General features: G+C 41.2%; 1 protein-coding gene across 7 annotated transcripts in view; it reads right to left on the bottom strand.

The window, feature by feature from the left end:
- The window catches only part of TBC1D14 (TBC1 domain family member 14), a 122,496-nt gene that overhangs the window by 20,205 nt on the left and 88,326 nt on the right, over positions 1-13,965 (bottom strand). For all 7 annotated transcript variants that reach the window (XM_048848944.2, XM_048848945.2, XM_048848942.2 and 4 more), the window contains 6 exons: positions 12,142-12,259; positions 8,907-9,013; positions 7,827-7,907; positions 6,291-6,385; positions 2,970-3,041; positions 341-469 (listed from right to left, as the gene is read on the bottom strand). In XM_048848944.2, the coding sequence (XP_048704901.1) occupies positions 341-469; positions 2,970-3,041; positions 6,291-6,385; positions 7,827-7,907; positions 8,907-9,013; positions 12,142-12,259 (602 nt within the window). The remainder of the gene's footprint in view (positions 1-340; positions 470-2,969; positions 3,042-6,290; positions 6,386-7,826; positions 7,908-8,906; positions 9,014-12,141; positions 12,260-13,965) is intronic.

The raw sequence follows: 13,965 nt of genomic DNA, 5'->3' as shown, positions 1-13,965 counted from the left end.
ACAGTTTATTTTTAGCAACCTATTAGTTTGGGATAAAAAGTGGTCCAATCCATTTTTGTAAGGCTGTTAAGCTGAGCTGGGCTCCCATATACAATGCATGCATTAAATTGCACTTAGAATAATCATGCTCATAATAATCTCTGAGCATCACACAGTACTGGGCAGCTATTTCATTCAGTTTCCCCCTTTCAGTAACTTTTATTTTTTAACTGTTGCTTTAAAAATAGATGTTAGATAGAACTTTGAAAAACAGACTATGAACCCTTGCTGAAGTTCTGTCTTGTACCTGAACAGATCTTCAATATAAGCATAAAGGGATTAGCGTTTCCTGTGTACTTACAAGGCCATGGTCCACTCGAAAAAATGCCATCTGACAGGGTTTATTCAGAAGGTTAGAAAAAGCAATGAAGGCGTCTGCAGTATCCAAATTCAAGATCAATACTGCAGCTATGAATGACATGCCCTGAACCTAAAGAAAGAAGATACAGTGACTGGTGAGTAACCTATTTCTACAAAAATGTTGCCTTTTCACAATCATACTTGTGCGATGCACCACTGAGTTTTGTAAACCTTCCAGGAGGATGTGCTTATTGTGGCCACACAAGCATCCTCTCTCAAGGCATCAAATTTTCACAGCAGAGGTTCTAACAAGGCCACAACCATCTCAGTTCTTTTCAGTAAACCAAAGAGCCCTCAGGAAAAGGAAAGGATGACAGAAGTGTGAGTATGCAGAGCCAAGGCTCTCAAATAACCAGTTACTTCTCCTTCTGAGGTGGCCTGTGCCTGGGTCCCACTTGCAGAAAGCTGGGTTGTGGCATTAAACAAGGACTGCTCTCCTGAAATATCAGAGCTAAACACTATGTTGATAGACAGAAGTACTGAATAAAGGCATAAATAGTACTACAAATAGCAGCCCTACAGATCTCTGATGGAAATAGTAGAGGCATGCCATCACTACAACTTTAGATCTGGGAGAGTGAGCCCTTAGTAAGGCCTTCAGGTATTAAGACTTACCCCAGCTAATGTGCCTCACTACTCTGCCACAACCACTTAGTTGACTACTGCTATTGCATGGACATTTGCAGCAGTTCTGATCGCAGCACCAGATATTTCTGAAACTATAAACTTTGGCTCCAGTTGTCTGGCCTTTTATCAGACACACACACACACCCCTCTATGGAAGACCTCCCATTTGAAGGGAAGAATCTTTTCTGCCTGAAGATGGAGGAAACACTTGAGAAAGAGACCACCACCAAGTCCACTGCCAGCTTTTGGGGTTCCTGAAACTTGACCAGAGGATGAGGACCTACACTTCAGCCTCCTACCAGTGCCACAGTCATCTTAAGTCCAGTGGTTTCTACCACCTTTAGTACCAGAAAGGGCAGCCTCTTCAACAAATGAAGTAGGACAATGGGAAGCGCCTCATATCTGCTTTACCACTGACTATTCGTATGTTTTCCCTGTCTGCAAGACCTCAGATGTGGCATGTTTCCTGAGAGTCCAGAGACAGTTTAACATCTATTTCCCTCCCTTCCTCTCTTCCCTTTGTAGATTCTTTCATTCATTTCTTTGCAGCATGGAGTATAATTTCTATTCACTGCTAGTTGCTGGAGGTGATTTGGTTAACATATGTAAAACTAATCCACTCTATGAGCTTGTCTACACAGTGACTTTGTCCACACCAGCTGGGCTGTAAACTCCAGTGCAAACCAGCATGCTGTGCACTAACTAGCCTATGTGGATCCTGCTGGCACATGCTACAAGTCCCCAAATGAGCATTCGTGTAGTCCTGTTTCAGACTGTACTATGTTAATGTGCACTAGGGAATTTTTAGTGGACCAGCAGGGTCCACCGCCATTAGGATTTACACCCCAGCTAGCATGGACTAAGGCACCATGTATTTGAGCGCTATGTTGCCTACTTAACCACCCATTTCCATCCCTTTTAGGGACCTAAGGTTTCTAATCTGTCCAACTGAGATTTCTTATCCTGATTTGCCTGACAATGAAGCCAAAAATGGTCTCTGCTATCCCTTTTCAGAGGTATAAACAGATCTGATGCTGGATCAAGGGACCTGGCCTCCTCAGTGAGGAAAGCTTGGAGCCTCTGCTGCCAATCCAAGTAGGCCTGAATTGTGAAGATGCAGATGTTTAGAACAGTGGGTGTACATACTGTCCTCCACGAACAGAGAACCATGAACTCTATCATATATATCTGCCCTTCTCCCGTTCCTCAGGAAACAGATCAACCAAAAATCACAGAAACAACTACTGAAACATCGTAAATATACTACTGAAACATCGTAAATATACTAACTGACAAAAGAGGAAAAGGAAATTCTGGTTTGGGGTATTACCACCTCCTCCACTCCCACCCTGCCAAAAATAACTGATCCAGAGCCAGACTGAATAACTTTATGTCCACAGCTGGCCATGGAAAAACAACTGAATGAACCAGCTGCGGCCATATAGTCCTTTTATAACCTGCACTCCGACTGTTCAGTGGTGTGAGGGAGCTTACGCAGTCCCAATGGGTACTGCTTTACAGAATGTTCCAGAAGCTTTGCAGTGCTGGGGCACACATCCCAGAAGTGTGAACACAGAGGCCATCTTGGAGAAGAGATACAATTTTAACAAGCTGTCACCTCAATAAGACTGCACTGAAATACAGTATGTGGTTCAGAAGAGTGACTTAACCAGATGGCTTATATTTCAATTTTCATTCAGCACATATGTGCGCCCTAGATTTTGTTAAAGTCTTATCTCTACTTCATTAAAACATTCAAATCTAGCAGTGTAACAGCAAAACATAACAGTGCACATATCCCTTGACACAACATTTTGTATAAAATATACCAAAAGGTAACCAAAGATGTACAGCAAAACCAAAAATCCTCACAAAATCATTTTAGAACAGCCTAGCAAGTGAACAGAAACTCTCACATAATTGCAACATATAACTTCACTTACATAGCCAACATCGGGTCTGTAACACGTATAGGCTCCTAAAATACTGTGCAACGTGTCATGGTAAGGACCACCCTATAACGAAAAATAAAAAATGATTCATACAACTTCTGTAAATATCCACAATGAGAGAGGATCCAAAGCTGTGTAGAGGATTTAGTGTATGACTCAGGCTCAGGCTGTGGGGCTGCTTCATTCCTGTGCTCGCAAGATCCTAGAGCCTGGGCTCCAGCTTGAGCCCAGAAGTCCACATAGCAATGAAACAGCCCTGCAGCCCAAGCCCCGTGAGCCTGAATCAGCTGGCATGGGCCAGCTGTGGGTTTTTCTTTGCTGTGTAGACATACCCTTAGACACATAGGCTAGTAATTTTAATAAAAGATGTGCCCAAATCCCCAGCGGTTCTCAAATTGAGGGTCAGGACCCTAAAGTGGGTCGCTACCCCATTTTAATGGGGTCACCAGGGCTGGCCTTAGACTGGCTGGGACCTGGGGCCAAAGCTGCAATCCGAGCTCCACCACCCTGGACTTGGGCTTCAGCTTCATCCCTTGGTGGGGGGCGGGGGAGGGTCAGGTTACAGGCCCCCCTGCCCAGGGTGGTGGGGTTTGGATTTTGTTCTCCCCGCCCGGAGGGGGCTCAGGCTTCATTCCCCCTCTTGGGATCATGTAGTAATATTTGTTGTCAGAAGGAGGTCACAATGTGATGAAGTTTGAGAACCCTGCCCTAGACTTCTTTGAAAAAAATCAGAAACTTTCAACTTTTATGTGGAATGCATCACTGTAATGTGACTAAGGAACACCTCCCCATGCCTATTTATTCCAAACACATTCAGTTTGTCCAACAGGTTAATGACCAAAGTGCAGAAGGACATAAGCATTAGAAACACACTACGGCTTTATGCATTGTTACATATTAGTACCAAGGAAGCTGAACACTAATCAAGTTGGTTTAGCTCTATCTATTAGACTAGCAGTAGGGTTGAGCCATGAAGAAAGGGAGAGCAAGAACAGTCGCAGCATATTAAGGAGGATTCCCATAAAAGCTATGTTATTTTTAGTGGATCAATGGCTCCATGTCTAGTTGGCAGCCGGTATCAAGTGGTGTGCCCCAAGGGTCGGTCCTGGGGCCGGTTTTGTTCAATATCTTCATAAATGATCTGGAGGATGGTGTGGATTGCACTCTCAGCAAATTTGCGGATGATACTAAACTGGGAGGAGTGGTAGATACGCTGGAGGGGAGGGATAGGATACAGAGGGACCTAGACAAATTGGAGGATTGGGCCAAAAGAAATCTGATGAGGTTCAATAAGGATAAGTGCAGGGTCCTGCACTTAGGACGGAAGAACCCAATGCACAGCTACAGACTAGGGACCGAATGGCTAGGCAGCAGTTCTGCGGAAAAGGACCTAGGGGTGACAGTGGACGAGAAGCTGGATATGAGTCAGCAGTGTGCCCTTGTTGCCAAGAAGGCCAATGGCATTTTGGGATGTATAAGTAGGGGCATAGCGAGCAGATCGAGGGACGTGATCGTTCCCCTCTATTCGACATTGGTGAGGCCTCATCTGGAGTACTGTGTCCAGTTTTGGGCCCCACACTTCAAGAAGGATGTGGATAAATTGGAGAGAGTCCAGCGAAGGGCAACAAAAATGATTAGGGGTCTGGAACATATGAGTTATGAGGAGAGGCTGAGGGAGCTGGGATTGTTTAGCCTGCAGAAGAGAAGAATGAGGGGGGATTTGATAGCTGTTTTCAACTACCTGAAAGGGGGTTCCAAAGAGGATGGCTCTAGACTGTTCTCAATGGTATCAGATGACAGAACGAGGAGTAATGGTCTCAAGTTACAGTGGGGGAGGTTTAGATTGGATATTAGGAAAAACTTTTTCACTATGAGGGTGGTGAAACACTGGAATGCGTTACCTAGGGAGGTGGTAGAATCTCCTTCCTTAGAGGTTTTTAAGGTCAGGCTTGACAAAGCCCTGGCTGGGATGATTTAACTGGGAATTGGTCCTGCTTTGAGCAGGGGGTTGGACTAGATGACCTTCTGGGGTCCCTTCCAACCCTTATATTCTATGATTCTATGATTCTATGTTAATTTCAAGCCCTGAGAAGTCTTACATGTTGCCATACATTACACTGAGCAGTCTTAGGCTCTGCTGAAATCTTTTATACTTATCATTCAGGAACACCAGACATGAATTTTACCACAAACTACTCATATATATTAATCACTTTAGTACAAACTTGCATGTTGGTATTTAAGACTTCTACACCGAGAACACAAAATAAACCTACAGTAACTCCTCGCTTAACATTGTAGTTATGTTCCTGAAAAATGTGACTTTAAGCGAAACAATGTTAAGCGAATCCCATTTCCCCATAGGAATTCATGTAAATGGGGGAGGGGGAAGGTAGGTTCTAGGGAAAATTTTTTCACCAGACAAAAAAGACTGTGCATGTGCGCACACTCTAAGTTTAAAAAAAAACAATTTAATACTAGTACACAACGATGATTGTGCAGCTTGGTTGTGCAGCTTGGTTGAGGTGTTGAAGTCAGAGGGTGGGATATTTCCCAGGGAATGCCCTACTGCTAAATGATGAACTAGCAATCAGCTGAGCCCTCAGGGGTTAACCCATTGCTGTTAATGTAGCCTCACACTCTACAAGGCACCACGAATGGAGGGAGGGGAGACAGCATAGCAGACAGAAACACAGTGTGAGTGAGAGAGAGAGCGCGCGCGAGCTGCACAAGGCCCCTTTAAGTACGTTGACCCCACCCTAAGTTAACTGCCATTTTAAATAGATCAGCAAGTTGAGACAGAAGCTGCTGCCAGGGAAGCTCCCTCGGTCCTGAACCCTGTTATGTCCCCTCCACTCTATGGAAGATGGGGTAAGCGGGGTGCAGGAGCTGGGGAGGGGGACACCCTGACATTAGCGCCGCCCCCCCGCACAGCAAGTAGGAGGCTCCCAGGCAGAGGGCAGGAGCAACACATGGCAGTCAGGGGAGGGACAGCTGAACTGTTGACAATTGATAGCCTGCTGGGCACCTGCTGCACAGGGAACTTAGGGAAATGGGGAGCTCTAATGGGCTGCTCTTCCTGCAAGCAGTGGACAAAGCAGGCGGCTACCAAACGACATTAGAAGGGAGCACTGCACAACTTTAAAGGAGCCTGTTCCCTAATTGATCAGCAATGTAACAATGAAACGACGTTAACCGGGATGACTTTAAGTGAGGAGTTACTGTACTTCAGTGCAGATTTTTCAAAAATTTGTTTTTACTACTTAAGTGTACACTGAGAAATACTGTGTGATTAAAAATTAAATCGCTTACTTGCTGAAAAATACAGAGATTGGGAAACGTTCTAGAAATATCCAGTTTTATTAATTCCAGACTTGCTTCCCTGTCTGCTGCAGAAAATCCAGCATCTGCAGAAATCAAAATACAATTTTGTGTTTAATACCTTTTAATATACACACACAGGCTTGAAGCCATCCCATAGTGCAGGTTATTCCTGAATAAGTCTGAATGCAGTGATATCAGAGAGAAGAAGGCACTACTGCCAAGTCAGGGGGCATACACAAACCCGTGTACCATACACTAGGATGCCGAGGGCCTGCAGAGCAAGTAACCGCTCTGAAAAAGATTGGTTTTGCATAAGGGTAACTGAAATAGAGACTGACAGCTTCTGTCCTACACCTCTAACTTCTAGCTAAAGGTTTTTTGGAAGGCACCTATGTAAATTTTCTGCAAAAGACGTAACTAAAGTGATCCCATGTCTCATACACCGAGTAAATTTGGTATTTTGCACATTTAATTTGGCATTGCATTTACATTTACAGATGATGCAGAATTGTAATATTTCCCCAGCAACTTCTTAAATGAATTTTAATCAAAGAAAACATGCACCTACAACATGAACTTTTCCCCCCACAGTGTCCAAACATTCCTATCTATTCATGTTTTGTCTGTCCTGCTAAGTATCAACTCTACCTGCTTGGGTTTTTGAAGAGAAGGCAACGTACAAGTTGCTGCTACCTAGCACTTACTCTAACCACATGTTGATATAAACTCTGGACAATGAATAGTCAAAGAAGCTAAAAAACCCCCAACTATATTAGATAGCATCCCTATAGCCTAAATAAGATGTTTTAGTAGAACAGGACTTCCTTGGGAAATGCCCTTGTATAATGCATTCATGGTTCTGCTCATCATCACTCCTTAGAGAGGTGGTCATCCTCGCAGATTAAAGTATCTTATTTCAAGCACCCAGATTTTTTTTCTCATCTCTTCTCTCCACACCCAACCAACTGGAAAAATCTCAACAAGCTGAGTCTGTAACAATAGGCTTGCAGCTCTCTCATGGGAACTCAATGTTACACTGAGCTATTAAGAAAGCAATTTGCTACTACTAAAGTTTCAAAGAATTTAGATCTCCTGAACTAGAGGAAGAGAAAGCAACACATCTTAAGGTATTACAACATAAACAGCAAGCTTAAAATATTTATATAAACCATTCATCCAAAAATCTTTAAGCTATTGGTAAAGGAAAGTTTTGCAAAAAACAGTTTTTAAAAATTATATACAACTGAATTTAAAGATACGTTAAAGAGGAAAATAATGCAGTAAACTACCGCATGCAAGAGATTAACACTTCATTTTTTACCTTCCTGCAGAAGTGTTTTTAATACCCCTTTACCAACCACATATCCCACACCTACTGTGATGATATTTCTTCCAGCTTTTTTAAACTATATTATTTTAGTTTAACATTTAGGAATGATTTTAAAACCACCACCTCTTCATTTTGTAATGAAGAGGAAGTTATCACACAATACGGAATAATATTTTGCCAAATAAAACATATACCTTCACATTCTCCTTCAGAGACTCCTATGCTAAGTGATCGCCACCTCTCTTTGGCACGAGCCAAGCAAATATCATAGAGTTCTGAAAAACAAGTACTTTTTAAAATCCATCTTCAATTACTGATTACGTCAGCATGCTAACAACCCCTGCCCCCCATAACAAACAAACAAAGTAAGTATCCGTAAAGTAAAAAACTAATTGAATTTTAGGTAAGCTAGGGTGCTGGAAGATTTGTTTCATCAGGATATAATTTAGATGCAGTGAGCAGAAGTAACTGTCTGGGTGGAACAGATTATATAAATATTTCTTAGCATCTGTTTGGGTAACAGACCTCTGGCACTCAAAATTCCACCCAGAACTGTGACAACTAGCACACACATTCTTCCAGTTCCATCCTATAGCAATTTCTGAGGTACACTGAACAGCCACAGAAAAAGCATATGCAGTAGAAGGAAACCACAAGAGTATCGGCAAATCCACAGCATTTCCCTTTTGTTGTCATTTTGGAATGGTTAAAAATAAAAGGACTGAAAGAATAACATAGTACAAAATCAAGGACACAGACTAATGTATTACTGATATCATCATTAATGAACATGTGGGAAGGAGGACTAATTCCACAGCAGGTTTTGTTCCAAGTTAGTCTCTCCTTCACTCACAGACCAGGTGTCTCACTTCAGAATAAAACCAGTATGTGCACACCCACAGGCACTACATAATTAACAGTAATTATATGAAATATCTTATTTTCTATTGACTCTGAAATGGGGTTGTTAACTCTGAACATCTTTACTTATCAAAGCAATGCGCAGCAATATTCCAGAACTATGACTCAGACTGAGCAGTGGAAAAAAAATCCCTAGAACACCCCCAAAATTAAACACCCCATATGGAATAAGACGACCATACGCAGCGTGGAGCAAAAACACATGGTATCCTTAAACGAAAGCAAAGTACAACTGACTATGACTTCATCATTCCCCCAAATTCTAACACATTCTAACTAAATGGAAGTCTCTCTGCTAAAGCATGATTTATCTGAGTGTCTCAATATGCAGACAGAATACATGTCAATCTCACCATGGGTGATATTTAACTCATTGCTGATTGCCAAGCTCCAGACTTTGCCTCTCACGCTTGGAGGAATACCTTGCCACCACAATTCTCGAACTTTACGGGAGCAGCACCTGTTTAAAATAAAATGTGTTCTACTGAACTATAGGTAGTAGAAGGTGGTGTTACTGCATTGGAGGATTCAGGCCCAGGTGTATGTCAGCTTGCTATGGGCCGCCTGAGAAATCAGACAGGGATTGTGCAGCACTCATTCATGCTTTTGTACTATCTAGACTTCGAACTTTGTTTTAACATTACCTTCTTCCTCAAACTGAAGGCTTTCGACTGGAACCCTGCAACCAAGACTGCTAGAAATCTGCCACTCTGTATGGGCCAACGTGAGAGAGACAGAGAGAGAAAGTGCGCAAGCAGAGAGAGTGGAGGGAGGATTAGGAGAAGGGAAAGAAAAAAAAACTTTCCATTGCATGAACTAGAGACTGGACAAACCCAGGTCTGCAGTATAAAATATATTTCCATTCCAGTGATAAAAGATTATCTTCTCCCCCATTCAAAACCCTGCCCATGAGATGAAAATTTTCCAACCGTTAAGCTGTGTGTACTCTCTGGGAGCAGAAAGCACGGTACATAGCTGCAGCACGTGAAGTAGCAAATTTGGAGATGGAGACAGCAAGAGTCAAAAACATTTCAGTGAAACAGTTCTAAACCGTATTAAATTGATGGCCAATAATTCTAAGGCTGCTGTGAGGAAGATTGTGAAAGCATTTGAACACCAGTGGTAAGTGTGTTTAAGGGGAAGGCAAAACCATGGAAACATATCCACCTAACATACTGCTGTATTAACCACTGAATCAAGTGGATTTATTTTGATCACAATATTCTATTTTTCACATTTCTAAGGATCAGTAAATCGACAAGAAAGGCACTAACCGAAAGTCTGTGTTATGCTTTTGTATAAACTAGAAATGGTAAGCTTTCAAGGCCCTTGTTTGTGGGATTGACTACTTTCTTTTACAAATGTCAGTCGAAAAGAGTTTTAGGGACAATTAATAAAGTAAAATTAGGACTTTTTCAACTATTAAAATAGAGATTTAAATTTTTAATTGGTTTTTAATTTCTTCTTTCTGTTCTCTAGAAATTCCTTCATCAAGTACCCGACACATTCCAATACACAGCTGGCCAGGATGTTTTTAATCTTTTATTTGCTTTTTAATCTTTTATTTATATCACATTTGATCATTATGGTATGATCATGCAAAGTTGACTTGTGGGGGAATTCTGCACCACTGTGCACATGCAGAATTCATGTCCCTGGCAGACTTTTTTTTCCTCTGCAGAAAATACATTTTGCTGGAGAGGTGCTACAGTTACGTATTTTGCCCACCAAAGGCTACAGTGACACCAGAGCAGCCAGCTCACTGGCAATAGCAGCTGGCAGCTTTTCTCACAGCACCCTGCCCACTGGGCCAGGTTAGGAGGCATGGGGGGAGGAGAGGTGGGAGAAAGACAGAATGGGGCACATGGGCTTGCTATGGGTGGTCACATAGACCACGATTCAGAAAGGCTAGTGGAGGGGACAGACTGGGCTGGGGATGAATGGGAATGGGGTGCAGGGCAACATGGGTACGGGGTGCAGGGACACATGGAGTCAGGGAAAGATGTGCCTGACTGATTGGGAGAGGCTAGGGGGTCAGGCAGGCTCTGCATGGGGAAGGTTCCCCAACTCACTAACAATCCCTCCATTCCCCTTCCTCCCCTGCCTTCTCCCCCCCCCCAACCCTGTTCCATACTTCTCCCACCCACACCCAGCAACCCTCTAAGTTGACATGCAGGCGCTTTCCCCAGAAACTACTTCCTTCTCCCTCAGCTCCTCCATTACCCCTGACTTCCCAAGCCTTTGCACTGTTTAAGGGATGTGGGAAATAAGTTTCTGTATTGTCGTTCAAATGAATTATTATTCAAAATTCTGTATTAATATGCCTAATAAGGAATCTATTTGTCAAAAAAACATGTCCTGAATCTTTTTTGTCCTCTGTATTGTTACAGACATACTCACTGACAGGCATTTTGAAATAAATTACCAAAATAATTGAAACTGGCATAATTATATTGTGTTATTTTGACAAAAAATATGCAGAATTTTGTAGAATTTTAAAACATTGTGTATAGAATTTTTAAATTTTTTGCCACAGAATTCCCCCAGGAGTAAAAGTTCCATTCAGGAATCACTGTCTAAGTCAAATAAGCAGAAATGAAACAAATAAAACCCTTAAAAAACGTGAACAGCCGAATGTTACAGTAGGCAACACACTGATGTTTTTAGGCATGCTAACTGCCTGCACTATGTCTTTTAAAAAGTGTTAGCTGTGAAAAGAGGGGTTTGGGGTTTTTTTTTGTTTTGTTTTTTTTAAACTATGGTTTTCCCTATTTCTTTTTTTCCAACCACTTGGTTTGGCATACATGGTGTATCCCAATGTAAATTAAGAGGATTAGTAATGTCATACCTGTGCTTAAATCTACAGACACATCTGGGAGTACATAAATCAAAAGCCCAAGCAGTCAAGGAGAATCAAGTCCTGACAAATAGATGGCTGTAAGTGTTATTTTTTTCTAGTAGCTTTCTAACAGAGGTCCCAGACACCAACCACTCCCTGATCTTAGATTATTTTTGAACATCATTGCTGTATACCACATGCTGAAAAGGTTATTAGAAATGGACACAAATTAAACTCCCACACCAAGAACTAAAGCAAGATTCAGAAACTCACTACTTTTCATTAACAGCAGTTACAGAGAAGTGGCCATTGTGATGAAGCACATCTCTGAAACATGGGTTTTATTCCACGTGCAAGGGAGACCATAAATTAACATGCTCAAACCAGTTTAAATTATATGGCTGTATAGTCAAGGACTCCTTGTTGTTTTTGTAGTCAGGAAACAGAGGGCTACATGGCTCTATGTAATAACTATGTGTATAATATACTATGTTCAGTCTGATTGTCTAATTTCTGAGACTCTATTAAAGGTAATAAGGAAACTGAATTAACAAAATTCCATCATCTTTGGCAGAACCACCTGAATGTCTTCCTTAAACACGCCAATTCCTTTTGCAAGTCACCTTTGACTGATATACACACTAGCTTCTGGCACCTCTAAAAATAAAGTAATCTTGACTAATCCTTTACTATATATCAGGATATAGAAAGTTACCATTAAGCACAATGTAAAACATACTGTGTCTTACATAGTTTCCCAGTTGGGCAAGATTTCATTGTTCCAAATTAAAACTGCATTGCCAATGCTTTCTTCCAGTCTACATCGTTCTTCCAGTAGTTTCTTTCTCCTCTGGGCTTCTTTAAGCTCTGAAAAAAGAAAATTACAAAGTCAATAAAGGTAATACAAAAGGTAAGAGACATTAAGGGCTTCACAGCCATAAAAATTCAACTTATTATATGCCTGAAATCACATTCACCTTCTCAAGCAATGCTAAAGAACATCCTAGACACACTACAATTTTCTATATGCCATCAGTAATCAGCAATGTCAAATGTGAACACAGTTCACAACTGAACTACACACAAGGATGATCTTGGATGGACTAGATGAAACATGAGAGAATTTATGGGATATGGAGTCTTTCACTCTCAGTGACCAGTTCAAATCTAACCAAGTTGGGTAGCAACTGAAAGCTATCATCTGGTAGCCTCTGTGGATCAAACTGATGAACTCAATCTAGTTCCTGGTAGATGGGTATCCAGATCACACACACACACACACACACAGAGAAACCCACCTTTCCTGGCAATCTCAGAGGCAAGGACTGTACAGGTAAGAATATTTGATTACTCTCTCATTCCTACAGGTGGTCCTCCAAGAATATAATTTAGGCCTATTGCTAGGGGAGCACACAAATCTTTCCATTGCTGCATCCTATCCTAAACTTATTCCATGGTTAACTAGAAACTGTCAGTCTGTAAGACTGCCACTCTAGCATCTTTGAGGAGCACTAAAATTTACTTCACTTACAAAAATTAAGACCTAGTGCTCTTGTTCATGTAACACTTTCCACATACTGTAATACACATTTTTCCAGATGCATCCTGATCCTTCATTTTTTATGCACACAAAACTATTATTGGATTGAAACTTTTAATAGACTAAAGTGCTTGGGGAACAGGCTCCATCTTTCCTTTATATAAAGGTAACAAAAGGACACGATTGCTACATGGGAAACAATTGAGAATTGTCCTTTGTGAAACTGATACACAACCTTGAGTAGTTCAAAGGTTTTTTTGTTTGGTTAAGTACAGCGGGAGCTCTGCCTGAGTAGGAACCTCAGGACGGTATCTACTGTCTTGCAATGTTTATTTTGCAATAATTATTTTGTGAGCCTATCTATACTCATATTATACTTTCCTATTAAACAGGAAAATAGTAAGTTTTTATTTTCCCCCAATATCATTGTTTTCTTACTAGGGCTGTCCAGCGATGATAAAAAATTAATCTTGATTAATTGCGCAATAAAAAAATTAATCTTAATTGTGCTGTTAAATAATAGAAAACCATTTAAATATTTTTGGGTGTTTCTACATTTTCAGATATCGATTTTAATACAAAGTGTACAGTGCTCAGATTACATTTTTTATTTCAAATATTGGCATTGTAAAAAACAATAGTATTTTTCAGTTCAGCTAATACAAGTACTATAGTGCAATCTCTATCATGAAAGTTGATCTTACAAATGTAGAATGATGTACCAAAAAAACCTGCATTCAATAACAAAACATTAAACTTTAGAGCCTAGAAAGTCCACTCAGTCCTACTTCTTGTACAGCCAATTGCTCAGACAAACAAGTTTGTTTACATTTGCAGGAGATAATCCTGCCCACTTCTTGTTTACAATTTCAGCCCAGTGTGGGAACGGGCGTTCGCATAGCACTGTTATAGCTGGCATCGCAAGATATTTACTTGCCAGATGCACTAAAGATTCATATGTCCCTTCATGCTTCAACCACCATTCCAGAGGACATGCGTCCATGCTGATGACTGGTTCTGCTAGAGAACGATC

This window comes from Caretta caretta, chromosome 4 (assembly GCF_965140235.1).
Source record: "Caretta caretta isolate rCarCar2 chromosome 4, rCarCar1.hap1, whole genome shotgun sequence".
NCBI lineage: Eukaryota > Metazoa > Chordata > Testudines > Cheloniidae > Caretta > Caretta caretta.
Note: the sequence above shows the minus strand (reverse complement) of the source record. Positions and strands in the feature narration are given on the sequence as shown.